Here is a 17,767-nt window from a genome sequence, read left to right as displayed (position 1 = left end):
TCGGATTGTCTGTTAACGACATCCTCCCCAGTTTGAATGCAAAGCTTGGACCCAGTGTTAAATTACTGAGGCAGCACTTTGAATCACAGGGAGGTTTCCCTGTCCTTGACATTTTAGATGAAGTTGGGTTGGCTCTGCTGTCATGCAAACATTTCTGTCCTAGCCCAGCCACAATGCTCCAGCAAAGCCCAACAAGATTAGATTCCCTACAGTATGGAAACAGGCCCTATAGCCCAACAAGTCCACATCAACCCTCTGAAGTGTAACCCACCCAGACCTATTCCCCTATTCTATATTTACTCATAACTAATGCGCCTAATACTATGGGCAATTTAGCATGGCCAATTCACATAACCTGCGCAACTTTGAATTGTTGGAGGAAACCAGAGCACCCGGAGGAAAAACGCACAGTCGGGGGAGAATGTGCAAACTCCACACAGACAATCGTCCAAGGCGTGAATCATACCAGGATCCCTGATACTGTGAAGCAGCAGTGCTAACCACTGAGCCACCATGCCGCCTGGAGGAACAGCACCTCATTTTCCACACAGGCACTTTACAGTCATCAGGACTCAACATTGAGTTCAACAACTTCAGACTATCTACACTGTCTTCAGCTTCACTTACTGTCATGTGCAAGTACACTATAGTTCAAATGGAGTTGAGATTACAGAGCTGTGACAGAGATTACAACCTGCTGCATGTCTCCTGTTGAATGCATGAAGATAGTAACTTGCTTTTCAGGACAATGGTTCAGTCACCAGAATTACAACAATACTGCCTCATGTTATGAGTAAGCTTGAATCCTATATTCACCAGACTTCATGCCGAATTTGATATCCCGATCTGAGTCTGAGTCAAGATTGGGGTACAGACACACCCTGACCTCACATCTTTAATGTATTATCTGAGCTGAAATATCACCTTTTGTATATATAAAACCTTAACTATAGCTTGAGAATGTAACTTGAAAGAAATTCTGGGATTTACATATTAATGAACCGAAATCTGTAACCCATTCTAAAAGATGAAAGACTTAAAAACAATCCAGGCTTGTTAAATATATCATTTTACTTGCATGATATTGTAATCTTTTGCGATAAATCCTGTGTCTTATGTCCTGCTTCACAACCACCTGAAGAAGGAGCAGCGGTCCGAAAGCTAGTGCTTCCAAATAAGCCTGTTGTTCTATAACCCGGTGTTGTGTGATTTGTAACTTTGTCCACCCCAGTCCAACACCGGCTCCTCCACAACATAAAGTGAAGACTGAAAATACAGCCACTCATGAACTATATTGATACTGAAAGATCGATTGGATGATTAGTTATTCCTTTGGGGTTGGCTTTAATTTTTATTTCTATTGTTAACCATCACTGTGGCTAGAACCTTTCAGTGAATCCATCGTGTAGGTGTAATCCAACTGCACAAAGTGTTTGGCAGGCACCTGTACATTTATATAATCAGCAAATCTGATGCATCCAATAATATCTGACAATGTAAAATGGTATCCTGTACATAGAAGTCAAACTAACAAGAGATTAGCAAGCTTCCTTTATATATCCTAAAATTTAATTAGATTGAATCAATTCATGCTCCCCTTATCAGTTTTCATAATCAATAAAAATGACTCAAGCAAGAAATCAAACTTCAGTGACACAGATAAATGGTAGGATTAACTATGTCTTGATAATTGCAGTACATTAATATTGGCACACTAATTAAATAGATAAGTCTGTACCTGTCTTCATTCGGTTTGACAGCATTTCCACATAAGCAAACTTCTCTGCATAGATAGTCTTGTAGCCTCCAATAAAAGATAAGTAAGACTTGGGAGTCACATAGGTCTGACGCCTAAATCGTTCAAAGTATTCAACACATTTTTCTGCTACAGTATCCTGAAATGTTCCCATAGTATTCACAACACTCTGCTTTACTTGTGCTGTGCATTCTATTTTGTAAGGTGCTAAGAAATGCTGCGCGACTGCAATGAGAGCATCTTTGGGCCAACGCTGAAACCAGTCCATCGTGCAACCAGAGATCAGACCAGGAAATTTCAATGCACGAGTACGAAATTTCTCTCCAACAGGAGAAAAACAAAGAATCACATGCAAATTGCTACGCACACGTGAAAGGAAGTAATCGTAGAGGTTTTCAACAGTTGGGGGCCGTCTTGGATACTCCTTTTTCATTACTGGAATTAAGTCTTGGGTAATTTCATCAATTTCATCTCGAGCAAAGAGGTTTGACACCTCGCCTGAGGCTAGCACATTGTTCATGTATTCCAAGAAGGCCTCATCTTTGATTTCATTATCTGTAAATATGAATGCCACACCCATTCCTTTTTGTCCAGCTGTACGATACAGAATCTTCAGATCATCCATAAGATTACTTGTATTGTAAGTTCTAAAACAGAAATAAGATATTTAATAATGTCAAGTTTACACTTACACTGCACTTGCTTATAACAGCGGATGGCACTGGATACGGTCGACACTTTGCAAGCTCCTACGTGCAGATCTAGGTTTCCTATTTGCTACAATCGTTCTACCTATTAGTTACTATCTATGCTACTTAACTATGTGAGCTGCCTGTACTGCTTGCAATTCAAAGCTTTTCACTGTGCCTCAGTACACATCATAATAAATTAAATTCAATTCACAGTAATTATCATTTATTTACCGTAAAGATTGCTCCAAGCCATTTCATTAACAGGCATATGGAAAACAGAAACCAAAAGACAGAGATGTTACAAATGGCAAATTAATGTTTGGTCAAAATTTTATAGAATACTGTATAAAGTGGAGATAGATCCAAGGGTTTACAAAGGCAAGTGCAGGGAGCAAAGCATTTATATAATCAAGAATGGACAGGTTTAGAATAGAACTGTACACAAGAGATAAGTGGTTCAGTGAAAAATAAATAAGCAGGTGGAAATAGATGTAACCTTCAAACATGGCACATGTCTGGTGAGTTAGGGCAACTGGAATATGAGTTGTTTGATCTGATAAAAGCTAACTGACGTTTTATTTGTATAATAGCTATGATCCATCAGGATGTTAGTAATGAATGCTTATTTAGTAATCTTTTGTAATCTTTAGCTGTACTTATTGCTCTGACTGCACTAATAATCTTATTTATTTTCAATGCAGAATTATGTGGCCACAGCATCAATAAACTTTACTTGTTACTGTGGAGAGAAAGAAGATTGACAAGTAATATTTGTGGCATACAAGTGTCAGGTAATGACCATCCCCAACGAGAATCTAACCATCGCCCTTGGCATTCACTATATTCCCACTATCAACTCCTGGGTGTTAACATTGACCGGAAACTGGACTGAATGAACCATATAAATACAGCAGCTATAAGTTAAAATCTGAGGCTATGAAACTGCAGTAAGTAACTCTCCCCCTGACTCCCCAAAACCTGTCCATTATCTATAAGGCACAAGGAGTGTGATGAAATATTCCCCACTTACCTGGATGGGTGCTCCTACAACACTCAGAAAGCTTAACACCATTCAGAACAAAACAGCCTGCTTAATTTGCATCACATCCTCAAACACTCACTCCCTCCACCATTGGCACTCAGTAACAGCAGTGTGTACTATCTACAAGACACACTGCAGAAATTCTCCAAATATCCTTAGACAGTACCATTCCAAACTCACAACCACTACCATATAGAGATATAGGGCAGCAGATACATTGGGAACACCACCACCTGAAAATCCCTCTCCAAGCCATTGACAGTTCCCATTTGGAAAAAAAAATGACCATTCCTTCAGTGTTAAACTCCTGGAACTCAACACTTTGATGGCATAGTGGATCTACCTACACCAAAGGTTCTGCAGCAGTTCAAGAAGGAAGTGCACAATACCTTCGCAAGGGTAACTCAGGATGGGCAACAAATAGTGGCCCACTAGCAACGCCTACATCCTACAACCGAAAACCTTTGAAACATGAAATGATACTGAACCTCCTTCAAAATAAATGCAACACATCCTCTAGCATATACACACCAGATAATACCTTCTTGAGGCCTTTGTCTGAAGGTAGGTCTGACCTTTAGTGCTGCAATCTTCACCAAAGCTAGGGCAAAAGTAGGTGCTGAGTCTGCCTCAGCTGGAACAGTGATCAAACCCCAATCTGTTGGCACCACTCTGATCCACAACTGCAGTTCACCTAACCGGAGCCCTAAGGAGTCTTGCTTGCTGTTGTCACATAGACCTTGACATGCATGTCAAAGCCTGGATCTACAGGCAGTGATAGTTGAGACTCACAATTTCTTTTTACCATATGACTGATCAGGATTATTTCTCACTGTTAGCACGTAGCTTTAGCATATGTTGGAATTAATTGCAAGTTGACGCTCAGCGTTTTTGACCTTGTCATGAACCACCTTCCTTGGCCATCAAGTCCTGGAGTAAGACTTGGCATTTGAGCTTTCAGCTCAGAGGGAGGCATGCTGCCCAATGAAACATGTGATGTTTAGTACTACTGAGGCCAACAGTTAGACACATAAATTAATGGTCACAGATAGAACCTAATCTTGCATCAACTCTGTTGTGAGTGAAGCAATACAAAGGAGGTAATTTTTTTTATTCATTCATGGGATGTGGGCATCATTGGCTTGGCCTGCATTTACTGCCCATTCCTAATTGCCGAGAGGGCAGTTAAGAGTTAAACACATTGCTGTGGGTTTGGAGTCACATGTAGGCCTGACCCGGTAATAATGGCAGTTTTCTTCCCAAAAGGGCTGAGTGAACCAGGTGGGCTTTTCCTGACAATTCATGGTTATCATTAGACTCTTAATTCTATTTTTTTTAACTGAATTTAAATTCTACATATGTCATGGTGAGATTAGAATCCAGGTCCCCAAGACATCATCTGGGTCTCTGGATTTACAGTCCAACGATAATACCATTAAGCTACTGTATCTCCTTGCAAATGTGACAAAGCTAATGGATAAATAATAAATACTGCAAAACAGCTTTACCTTGTGAGTACAATCTGAAAGCTTTGATATCCTGCAATATATGAAGCCAGTCTAGTAAGGCTCTGTTTTCCAGATCCACCAACTCCCACCAGCAAGGCATTTCCTTGTGGAGTCCGAATGATACGGGATATCTTCATCAAATGTATCATGGCATCCTTATAGTAACAAAGAATTACATTTGCAAATTAGAACAAAATAAATACACAATGTGTCATCTAAATGAAAGCTCACCAGCTAAGCTCACCACCCACAAGTTCCCCTCCAAGCCATTCAACATCCTGCCTTGGAAATATATTGGTGCTGTTGTTCCTTCACTGTCATTGGGTCAAAATCTGGAAATTCCCTCCCTAACAGCATTATGGACCTACCTACAATATGTTGACTGCAGCAGTTCAAGAATACAGTTCACAACCTCCTTCTCAAGGGCAAATAGGGATGGACAATAAATGCTGGCCAGCCAGCAATGCCAGCATCCCATGAGAAAATTTTTAAAATCAGAATTTCAAAATTGTAATCCACTTCATAGCCTGACATAACATTACCAGGTCTTGTTTGACAAATAGTGCATTCTTACAATATACTATTAGATTGGTACTAGAGCAAGGATAAATACCCTCAACACATAGTAAAAGGCATAAATGCTAAAAGTATTGGTGTGTGTTGGAAAATTACAGCAGGCACATTTGTCTCTGAAAATTGAAAAGTCAGCTTAGAATGTCTATTGTAGGGCCTTCATCATAAAGCTTATAAGTATAATAACCCATTTAATTTCAGCTTCACTAACTCCATGGTAAATGTGCCTTTAAGATTCACCAGTGGTCCAGTAATGGAACTGGCCAGTCAGTGTGAAAGGAAATGAAAGGACAAAAGAACATGTAATCCTCAGAGTCATCACAGAAAATGTACCAGAAGCACTTAGGCTGCTTATCTGCTACAGTTTAACAATTGCTCAATCTGGATATTCTGGGAATGAAAATCCCTGAATGGAAACCTATTAGTTAAATTAGCAATTGCAAATATAAAATGCTTCCAAGAAAAGTTCTATTGTTGATTCTTAATCTCTAGTCCTTTATGATATTAGACATTCCAGTTTACATTACTGGACCATCATGGACAGTGAAAAAAATTATTAATTTTATATTTACTGAATGTTGTAAAAATGTAGTAAATAAACCACCAAGGGTTCTGCTGTGATTGCATAGGAGAAAGTAGGCACTGCACATGCTGGAGATCAGAGTCGAGACAGTGGTGCTGGAAAAGCACAGTAGGCCAGGCAGCATCCGAAAAGCAGGAGAATCGATGTTTCAGGCATAAGCCCTTCATCAGGAATGAGGCTTGTGGGCTGGAGGGGTGGGGGGGAGAGGGCTAAGAGATAAATGGGAGGCGGGGTGAGGCTGGGGGGAAAGTAGCTGAGAAAGCGATAGTTAGATAAAGGCGGGGGAGAAAGCAATAGGTTGGAAAGGAGGATCGAGCGGATAGGTGGGAAAAGTGATGGATAGGTCAAGAGGGCGGTGCTGAGTTGGAGGCTTGGGACTAGGATAAGGTTGGGAGGGGCAGGGAAATGAGGAAACTGGGGAAATCCACATTACTCCCATGTGGTTGCAGAATCCGAAATGAACTCCCCTCTGGTTTTTAACTTTCCAACAATGTTATTATAGCGTTTGTAAAATCAGAGCCCGCAAACAGATGGAGTGAAGAAAATACATACCCCTACTCCAGACTTAAAGGGAAATAAATTAAATCACAATCTGCTTGTAGATGAGTGATGAGCATAGGAAGAGACATTTATTTTAAAACTCACAATAAGTCCATGACATGAGGAGATACACTATAAGCCAATACCTTGAAAAATACCAAATCCATCACTGCACCTCTGATGGCTTCATTATACTGCTCCATGCATATTTGAAGGCGCTCGGCCAACTGATCAAATGATGAAATTGGCTCATAAATTTTAGGAGCTTCTAGTTCCATATCATCCGGCTCATCTCCTGTGGGCTCTGGAGCATCACGCAAGAAATCAACAAAGAACGCTTCTTGCTGAAAATTTGTTAAAATATCATCACCATGATCCTCTGAAGCAATCTATGTAGAAACAAACTATATTAGTAATGCCTATTTCATAAATGGGTGATAAATTACAATTTATAAGATTACAAGAAACCTCATGTATGAACCCTAACTAGTCCGTAATTGAAGCAAATTTGACTTTAAGCCTCAGCTTTAAGCCATCAATAATGAGATAGCCTGGTTCAGCTCTTTGTTTGGAGAAGTTGATGAACTGACTTGCTTTTACATTTACACAGTATCCGATGGGAGAGGTTGGCAGCCAATGGTGTGATAGGGGTAGGGACTCAACTACAGCAACAGTCAGCCAGAGAATTTTTGCTAACCCTGAGTCCACAAATGTAAAGACTGAACATTTTTATGCTACTTTCTGAGAGACCTTATGTGGTCTTTTTAAAGATTGCTGATAGGATACTCAATGCTGATGCTTCTATTCGTTGCATTTGGTCCATTTATACCTGAATTTACACCTAATATAGAATCAAATCCATGCAAAATGCCTGCATGAGATTGGTGTAAATGTTGCCTATCACACCATGGAATTCAAATATCATTTATTGACTTTATATTAAAATGGCAATGAGTTGAATTTCTTTCAAGTGAGTTTGTGCTGGTTTTGATTTTGTCACAAACATTTCCCCTGTCATGTTGTGCACATTTTGGCTATATTGTAGAAATAGCATTTGTGGTAATGCTGGTATATTACAGTCTTATTTTCTGGACCTTTTCAAATATGGTCCTGACATCAGGTACAACCTTGACTTAGAGTGAAAGAAAACATTCACATAAAAAGTAGATTAGTGTAATGTAATGCAACAATGTTCAGCTAAAATCAAAGTGAAAGATTCAACCAAAATATCTCAGACAAATGTTCTGTTAATCTGAAATGTTTGGAGAGACATAAATGACATTAATTCCAATTTGGAACTGAAGACTGTGAAGTTATATTTCCATGTTAAGCCCAATAATAAGACAACGCACCAAATTATCTCACATTACACTGCTGTAACGTACTCATCAATCTTTTACCTTAACAAAAAATTATACTGAATATTAAATATCAATTGTTATGCTTCACTAAAGTAGTGTACTATTCCATCATTCCCAGAGCTGTCACAAAAATAAAGATTTTAAGAAGTATGCAAATTTCCCCAATTTACCTGTCTTTTAGACCCAAGTTGTCAGAGGAACAGAGAAGGCTTCCATACTTAACAAAAATTACTCTTTATTACAAGTAATTGGCATAGATAAACAGTAATGAACCATCAGCATATAACTCCACTGGTTAAAACCCTAATCGCTTTATAAACTCCCCAATTCAAATGCAGAGGCAAAAAACATAGATGTTGTGGATGGAGAAAAAAGAATTGGGAAAATCATTTCATTTGTCTCTGTTCACACAACATGCTTGTGGTGCATGTACGGAATGAGCTGCCAGAGGAAGTGATGGAGGCTGGTACAATTAGAGCATTTAAAAGGCATATGGATGGGTATATGAATAGGAAGTTTAGAGCAGGGGTGGGCAATTAATTCTTCCAAGGGGCCAAATGTGTTGGAGGACTGCACCAACAATAAGTTGAACAGTGTTAATTTTCTCCCATTGTAAAAAGTACTAAATTATATAGTTTTGCACTGAAACTTATAATCAAAAGAATAAGGATATTCTGTTACAATAAAGATATGAAATTGTGCAGTTGGTCAAATATAGAAGAAATAAACAGTAAAAATAATAATTTCAGTATTTCATTTTATTTTTAATATGTTAATCTCACAAACCAATAATGAAAAGTTGTTTCATTATTGTTCAGTATTACAAACAACAAACAACTCTATACAAAAAGAAATAAGTGCAACACAAATTCCCAGCTCGGCGAACAGAACCACCACAACAATGAGCACCCAAGCTACAAATCTTCTCACAAACTTTGAGGACTTATACACTTAATGGTAAGGGCCTGGGGAGTGTGGGTGAACAGAAAGACTTTGGAGTCTAGGTTCATAGTTCCTTGAAAGGGGAGTCACAGGTAGATAGGATAATGAAGATGACATTTGGTATGCTTTCCTTTATTGGTTAGAGCACTGAGTACAGGAGTTGGGAGATTATGTTGCGGCTGTTCAGGACATTAGCTATGTCACTTTTGGAATATTGTGCGCAATTCTGGTCTCCCTCCTATTGAAGGATGTTGTGAAACTTGAAAGGGATCAGAAAAGATTTACAAAGATGTTGCTCGGGTTGGCGGATTTGAGTTACAGGGAGAGGCTGAATAGGCTGAGGCTGTTTTCCGTGGAGCATCGGAGGCTGAGTGGTGACCTTATAAAGGTTTATAAAATCATGAGGGGCATGGATAGGGTAAATAGACAAGGTCTTTTTCCTGGTGGTCCAGAACTAGAGGGCATAGGTTTAGGGTGAGTGGGGGAAAATTTAAAAGGGACCAAAGGGGCAACTTTTAGACACAGAGGGTGGTGCATGTATGGAATGAGCTGCAAGATGAAGTGGGGGAGGCTGGTACAATTAGCATTTAAAAGGCATCTGAATGGACATATGAATAGGAAGGTTTTAGAGGGATATGGAGAAAGTGAGGACTGCAGATGCTAGAGATCAGAGTTGGAGAGTGCTGGAAGTCCTGATGAAGAGTTTATGCTCAAAACATTGATTCTCCTGCTTCTCGGATGCTGCCTGACCAACTGTGCTTTTCCAGCATCACGCTCTCCAATTTTAGAGGGATAAGGGCCAAGCGCTGGCAAGTAGGACCAAAGGGTCTGTTCCCGTGCTGTACATCTCTATGACTCTATAAACCACCTAATCTCTTCAAAAGCCCTTTTACAGCAGAAGAGAAGAAAAAGTATTGCCAAACCTTTTTCACTATATTCTCAAACCAGTCCTTGTCCTGCTTGTTGGTAAATCTATCTGCAATAACACGAGTGCATTCATGATGAAACAGCGACACCAGCACATCAGGAGACTGGCAAATTTCAGATGTAACAGTTAGGATTCCCTGCCAAATACGACTAAGATCACGGAGGTTGAAAATATAATGGAATTTGGCTGGAGTGGGCAACATCTGTAAAACAATATTTGAAACAGATTAATTTAAAAGATGACAGGAACGTGTAAATGCACAATGAAAGCAATGAACCCTCAAATCTGCTTCATCATTGGGGAGCTACTATTTCACGAGTCATCTTTGGCATTCTTTTCAACCGATCATTAAATATCTATTCCTCATTGTGAATTTTCAACATGCTATTCCTCTTTGAGAGGTTTTAAAATATTGCCCTCCTATTTATGTCACTCACAAAATGAATGAATGAGACTCAGAGAGTTACCTTGATTAGAATTTGTACTGGTGCCAGAAATAGCAGAAACCTAGCGCACTGACAAGGCAAATTTGAAAATCACAGACACAATATGCCCTAGGGACACTGAAGTACCCAGCTGCCAACACAGACTTAGAAAATCATTACAAAAATTGTAAGGCCATGTTCCCATGTCATCAATTTGGCTGCATACCCCTCCACCCAGAGAATTTAAAATAGGACATGATTTCACCAAGGTCACACCAGTCTCCCAAATTATGGAAGGTAAGTGGACAGGGGAATCAACAGCCCACCAACCATTGTGAAATAAATAAAATTAATGAATTTAGCTTGTTAATGACCCGTTCACCTGCAATTTTTCACTGCTTGCTCCATTTCTCAGGCATCAGACGTTAAATGGTTTTGGAGATTTTTAGTACAAATGCTCAGGGGACATAGAGGTGGAAGCTACCACAATCAGGCTTAAGTATAGCAGCAGATTTTACTGGGGAAAGTGGCAGCATCTTTTTTTTTACTGAAGCTTTTAATGAAAAATAACAAGATTCAGAGGGTAAGAGGTCTTTAAATTTGTAGCTGCAGCTGACTTGCTATTTCTGACATAAACCCACTCTGCAGCATGACATATCAGCCTAGCCTCCTTAGGTTTACAAGCCTCCCTTCAAACTACTAACTGGCTACCCTTACACTGAGCTGTCGTTAATTGGCCATTTGCACTTAAATGGATAGGTTGACGTAGCTGAGGTAGGAGTAAGTCGACCACTTACTTTCCATTCTGCCTCCTTCACCCCACCAGAAAATGTAAAATCCAGCCATGGTCTACATTCCCGTTTCCACACTTTTGTTCATTTTAAATCACCCTTGATCCTATGCTCTGGAATTCCCTCCATAAAATTCTCTGCCTTTCTCCACATTCAAAAATAAATCTTCATAAACCGCCACTTGACCAAGTTTTCTATGCCTTTTCAAATCTTTCCCCAACTCAGTTAGCACAATTTTCCTTGCACTTATTGTATTTGCAAAGCACTTTAAAATATTCATTTTTTGTTAAAGACACAATGTAAATTCTCTCTTAGGTAATTCCATTTCTATTGCTCTTCTCTTTGTGCTCCATTTTTTTCCTTCTATTTCTCAGCCTTAACCAACTGAGTTCCTCTGCATGGTGTTAGTATCTAACATACCTTCAGCTTGACAGCCTGCCATAGTTTGCGTGTGGTTGATACTAAAGCTGAGGCCAGTTTGCAAATCTCAACAGGGAAGCCACGTTGCTCACAAAAATAGCCGCTTGCAATAGTTCTGAATATTTTATCAATGGATGCATTTGATGGTAGTGCACAGTTATAAACTGTGAACTGTCTTTTAAGCCGTTGAGGAATGTCGTTTCTTCCACCACCAGGATGAATCATAGCAGCAACAAATTGTACATCAACAATGTTGGTGAACTCTCCAGGTTTTTCAAGATTGTAGAAACCCTTCTGTTCCATTAGCTGTCGGACAATCTCATTGGTTATCTGTTTAATGAATAGAGAGTTAACTTAGGCACGTTTTGTGCAATGTGCTGAGAAGGATGTCTTTGCAAAACTTCTTGCTTACTTAAACTTTAAAGAAAAACAGTAAGAATCCAATAATATTTGCAAATGAATGTACTAGTCACTCATTTTAAGTTGACAAGACTAGTCAGACCAGTATGTTGCATTCACCAGTTTTACTGGTTTTTCCTTCTGGAACATTAGTTTTTTAAAAATTATATCAAAATGTGCACAAAAGAAATTTAGTTAATTCAAATTTTTCACGGTCTTATCTAAAGAACAGATTTACCTGATCACCCCATTCATTGATCACTGGCATATTAATATCATCAACAAACACGGTCATTTTTTTGCCACTAGGTGGACCATAGGTTGTACCCATTCGTTTATCTACGTAACTTTCGATGCTCCGTTGGAACATATTTGGCATTGTGGCAGAGGAGAAGTTCAAACTCTTAGTTGCATGGACTTCAGGATCATACTTGCTCATGTAACCCTGCAATTTAATATGCAATACCCATGTTGATACCTCAGATACAATTCAGAAGCATAAGAATCATTAAAGTAAATTATAAATTATTACACAGGTCATAAATTATAATAGAAATTCTCTTGGTCTATCCAAATGTGCAGTGAAATTGAATTATAAAAGGACCACTTGTCTTGTTGAAAAGATTGAGGAAATAATTGTAGATGTTTATTATACTAGTTATGTTATGTTTAAGATTTTTTTGAATAATTTAAATACCAAATCATAAACTGTAGAACCTCCATTATTCCTAACTTGACAATCCATTAGGTATTTTTCAATTGTAGTCACAATTGTAACACAAAGAAAACAACAGATATAACACCTTTCATAACTCCAGAACGTCCTAAATTGCCTTGCAGTTAAATAAGCACTTTCCAAGTAAATTTGCTGCTGAAATGTAAGCAATATAGCAGCTAATTGCACAAGGCACCTGAAACTGGGGTAAAATCTCAACAACCTTGAGTCGTGCAATGTCAATACAGGGATAAATGTTCATCAGAATACCAGTATTGTTTGCTATTCTTTGAAATAGGATAATTTAAATCAATTTGCAAAGCAAAGGTGGGGCGGGTCGTCAATTTCATATCTGATCCAAATATATTACAGAGCTGAAATAATAGACTGTTCAATTTCCTAAAATGGGAAGCTGAAGATAACGCAACAGTAAATTTAAGGTCTATCAAACAAGAGTGAGATCAGTAACCAACTTAGCTGCTTTAGTACTGTTGCTTGAGGATCAGGTGATACCCAGTAAGATTACCAGGAGAACAAAAACAGAAATTGCTGGAAAAGCTCAGCAGGTCTGCAGCATCTGTGGAGTGAAATCAAAGTTAACATTTCAGGCCAGTTGATCCTTCCTGAGAACTGATGGTAGCTAGGAAAACATCAGTTTTAATACAGAAGATAGGATGCAAGGAGGAGTAAGGAGTAAATGATAGGAGGGGATAGAGCCCAAAGAGAGACAAGAACAGTTGGATAGGCAAAAGAGTGGATAACAATCTGGCTAGGAGGGCGAATAGCTGTTATAGGAGACTGTTAGTGGCTAACAACGGATTATGTGTCATAGCAAATTGAGTGATTACAAGGCTTGGTGTTTGGGGGTGGATTCTAGGACATAAAATAGTTCAAACCCTAAAGTCATGACACTCAATATTGAGTTCAGGTGAACACTGCTGCTCTTCTTTGAATATTGCCATATGCTGCCATTTGCATACAGCAGAGAGATTAACTTTGACCTTAGAATATTGTCTCATATGAAAGATCCATTTTCTGACAGTGCAGTACTGTGTGAAAACAGAGATAATATGTTCAAGTCTTCAGGCATAGCTTCAATTCACAATCTTCAGGGTTTAGTACCAAGCCAAGGTTGACACCTCATTACAAAAACTTAGTGCATGGTCAAACCTGGACAGTGAATCAATCTTCTCAGAGAACTATCTGCTAATGACTGACAATCTGAAGAAAGGGAAATTTCATGTCTTGATTTTCTTTTCCAACTTCTTTCATTCCTTAGCCAGAAAGACAAAGCTGACCTGAAGTGCACTCTATGCTACATGAATCAAGCTACCAGGTTTTCAGATTTATGATCATTAGTTGAATCCAGATTGTTTAATACAGCTGGGGAAACAGTTACAGTTTAATATTAAGGTTAATGATCTATTCAATGGCTTCAGTGTGAACGGTTAAAGTGCCGAGTAAAAAATGAGGTCTGCAGATGCTGGAGATCACAGCTGCAAATGTGTTGCTGGTCAAAGCACAGCAGGCCAGGCAGCATCTCAGGAATAGAGAATTCGACGTTTCGAGCATAAACCCTTCATCAGGATGGTTTATGCTCGAAACATCGAATTCTCTATTCCTGAGATGCTGCCTGGCCTGCTGTGCTTTGACCAGCAACACATTTGCAGTTAAAGTGCCAACAGGAATGGATGCCTCAGGGAGATACTCTTTCTTGATTGGGCACAATCATGATTTGAGCAGTTCCTTGTGTACCACGTAGACACCTCTTCCCTGGTTTGCTGCCATGAAGTTGAGGGTTGTCTTGACTTTCCAGGGATGCTTGAAAGGCAAGACTTGACTCAGTTACCAGATTACTATTGGTAATATTTGCAGTCAACCATTAGGTGCACTATCAGGATCTGTATAATGTCCTCAGATTATAGGGCATCGAATGTGATCCAGTATAGACTCTGAGATTGCAGACACATGTGTTGGAAAAGTCCTATGTCAGTGGGAGTGTTTCATTGGGTTCCAGCTGGTGGTACTTTTCGAGGACAATGATTTTGTCGAGATTGTAACCAGGTCGGACATGTGGACATGATAGAATATGAGTTCCCTGATTGGGGCTGTTAATGTGATTCAATCAGGGAGCCCTGGCTGACAGATATAAACCGGCATGTCACATATTCTGCTCACACTGAGACCTGGCGTTCCACATATAATTTAATGGAGACTTGATGATAGGAAGCCAGTCTCTATGGAGTTATTTCAGATTTAACCATGACATCAAAATTTCAATGTTTCCTAAACCAAGGAGCTATTCAAGTTGTGTTGGGCTTAACATTCCATTAGTAATCCCTGCACCCTTCCAGATGTTGCTGTTTACCACATTTGTGAAAGGTGTGGTGGTTCCTGAACCAAATTGAGCCATCAGTAATCTATTATTGGCTGGATAAACAGGTAGTATTTCAGAGGGTCACAGAATGCTTGATAGGCCAAATGGCCTCTTTCTGCACTGTAAGGATTCTATGATTCGATTCTGTGATTCTAGACCAGGGGGAGAGAAGCAGTGGATAGTCTGTTGGCCCTGCTGGTAGTGGGTGGCAGACACTAGATTCCACATGAGATTCACTCTCAACATGAACATATTAGCTTCAATTTACTGGAGTGCTGCCAGTAAGACAATGCACGGCCAAGATGATGCCAAGGTATTTTAGTGTTGCATGATGGGGTAGTTGTGAGCTGCAGAACCTATTCCTCAGCCTTTAAATTAGAACAAAATGTCAGTCTTGGCAGCATTTGGATGAAGTTTTTTAAAATAGACTTCCAGATGTTGTACACCTTTAGGTCCATTCTAGCCTCAAATATATTGGTAAGGAAAGAAAACAAAATCAACAATATATGCTCGACACCATCTTAATAGACCTTAATAGGTCTCCAGGTGTGTGAGATTCATGAGCAACACTTCAAGCTGTCCAGATATTCACAGAATCAAAGGATATAAAATAACTGGGAAACGTGCAACGATATAGCTCAAGAATATAAACTGTTGTTATTGTCACACTTGTAAGTATTTTAACACAAACTCTAAGAGACATTAATGCACATTCCATTATCATAGATTGTTTAAGCACAATTTTAAGTCAATTTTAAAAGTATTTCTTATTAGCCATTTGGTAGCATAAAACCTCAGTATCGCTGAAGAAAGACATAATTTGTCAAAACGTTTGTCTTGGGCTCATCAAGACAATTTGTAAGAAATATTAATGTGAAGGAAAAGAAAACAATATTTATACTGAATGAGACAGGTGTCCTGATTGTATGGTAAATGGTCTCAGATTAGTTAAGGAATTGTCATAGAGAATGCACTGGATAATGATGACTGGTAATTAACATCCAAACTTTGTTCAAATTTTAAACAAGACAGGATGACTATAATTGGTCAAGCCATTCCCCTGCTAAATGAACAAGAGAGTGACTGTTACCTGTTGTATTGATTTGAAACAGGCGCAGTGTATATACTGTTTATAAATAGTGTCCATTGCAAAGAACAAGGCCCTAGGTATTAATGTATGTGGCTTCCAGTATACACAAGCATGTCCCACCTCAAGCCCAATAAACAATCTTAACATGGTTGGTCAGCATACTTCTTTGCATATTCAATGTTATTTGGTAGTAGTTGTACAATCGCGAAATCACACCGCATATTGGACACTATGTTTGAGCTTTGCAAGCACGAGCTGATATGTACAGTCCTTGGTTGCTGCAAATGGCCAATGGGATAAGCTGTTTGATATGTTCCATCATTTTACCTGATTCATCCCAGCACTAAAATTCATCTACCACATTAATCATTTGTACAATTGGTACAATATCGTTTTGGCTTGACGACAGAATTCTGTGAGTGGCAAATAGTCATACTGTTACTGAATAATAGCAGCATGAAACAACTAGCTTCTCCTATTCCTAAAATTCTTGAGGTAATTTCTGAGATAATTTGAGAGAGACTGTACATTTTTCAGGACCATCAGTAGCAGCATTAAGACAGTTCATGAGTTTGTCTGATTTACAGTGAGAAGCACTATCATCTCATATAGCATAAATGTTGTTTTCCCTTCATATTAATATTTTTGTGTATGGTTCCAACTGATGCTAAAATTGGGCAAATCAGATCTCAGAGTGAAATCTAGCTTGATGGATTATATGTTTTATTTTTGTAATTTTGATTACCATGGTGGTAAATCACTTAACGTAGTCACATGAGTCTGCCAACATACTTATAATAAAAGACCATAAGTTTATTACACGTAAAAAAACAAGCTGTATATACATATGACAATTATGATAATCTTATCAAAATGCAAATAGAAAGATTGAACCTTTTTTTACACATAATGTCCTTTACAGACACTCTATCCCAGTGGTACATCTCTCCTATTTGCATTTTTTACTTTTTTAAACAACCAATAAAATTCAAGCATTTATTTTTGGTGACTCCCTGCACATTCATCAGATGTGAGTCCCCTCTAGCACAAATTTGGAAGCTAACTTATTGATATTTCTCACTGAATTGAAAGAAAAGACCGGGGCTTTTTCCAGCCCTGCCTACTTGGCCTGCTAAAACAGCTTAAGACTTCTTTCCAGCTCAATGGCCTAGAAACTGCCAAAACTAAACTTTTGCTGGTGTGGATCTATTCTTCTGAATTAAAATTGCTTCTGGCCTCTGGCCTCTCTTCCTTTATATCATAAAAGCTCAATTCTCTCACTTGGTAGCTTTATTAATTATTTGCTTAAGTCACAAAACTCCTTCGAAAAACTTTTGACACAATGTTAAAAAAAATGAGATTTTGTTTCTTAATTTAAAGATGTCATCTTCATACAACTTAAAGCCAAAAACTGATTTTTCTCTATTATAAATCTTCATCACACTTGTATCATGATGACTGCAAGGCAAATAGCTTCAACACAATGTGTCTTTTTTGTAGCAATATCTCTCATTAGTTACTTTAGAATCATAGAATTTCACACAGTGTGGAAGCAGGCCATTCAGCCCATCGGGTCCACACTGACCCTCTGAAGGGTATTCCAACCAGACTCACCCCCCAACCTT

At 38.8% G+C, this 17,767-nt stretch overlaps 1 protein-coding gene across 1 annotated transcript in view; it reads right to left on the bottom strand.

The window, feature by feature from the left end:
* dnah5l (dynein, axonemal, heavy chain 5 like) overlaps positions 1-17,767 on the bottom strand; it is a 340,633-nt gene that overhangs the window by 128,693 nt on the left and 194,173 nt on the right. The window contains exons 50-55 of the mRNA XM_060825520.1: positions 12,199-12,405; positions 11,562-11,891; positions 9,921-10,127; positions 6,853-7,083; positions 4,999-5,153; positions 1,739-2,403 (exon numbers count right to left, since the gene is read on the bottom strand). Of these exons, the coding sequence (XP_060681503.1) occupies positions 1,739-2,403; positions 4,999-5,153; positions 6,853-7,083; positions 9,921-10,127; positions 11,562-11,891; positions 12,199-12,405 (1,795 nt within the window). The remainder of the gene's footprint in view (positions 1-1,738; positions 2,404-4,998; positions 5,154-6,852; positions 7,084-9,920; positions 10,128-11,561; positions 11,892-12,198; positions 12,406-17,767) is intronic.

The sequence above is a fragment of the Hemiscyllium ocellatum genome, chromosome 5 (assembly GCF_020745735.1).
Source record: "Hemiscyllium ocellatum isolate sHemOce1 chromosome 5, sHemOce1.pat.X.cur, whole genome shotgun sequence".
Lineage (NCBI taxonomy): Eukaryota > Metazoa > Chordata > Chondrichthyes > Orectolobiformes > Hemiscylliidae > Hemiscyllium > Hemiscyllium ocellatum.
Note: the sequence above shows the minus strand (reverse complement) of the source record. Positions and strands in the feature narration are given on the sequence as shown.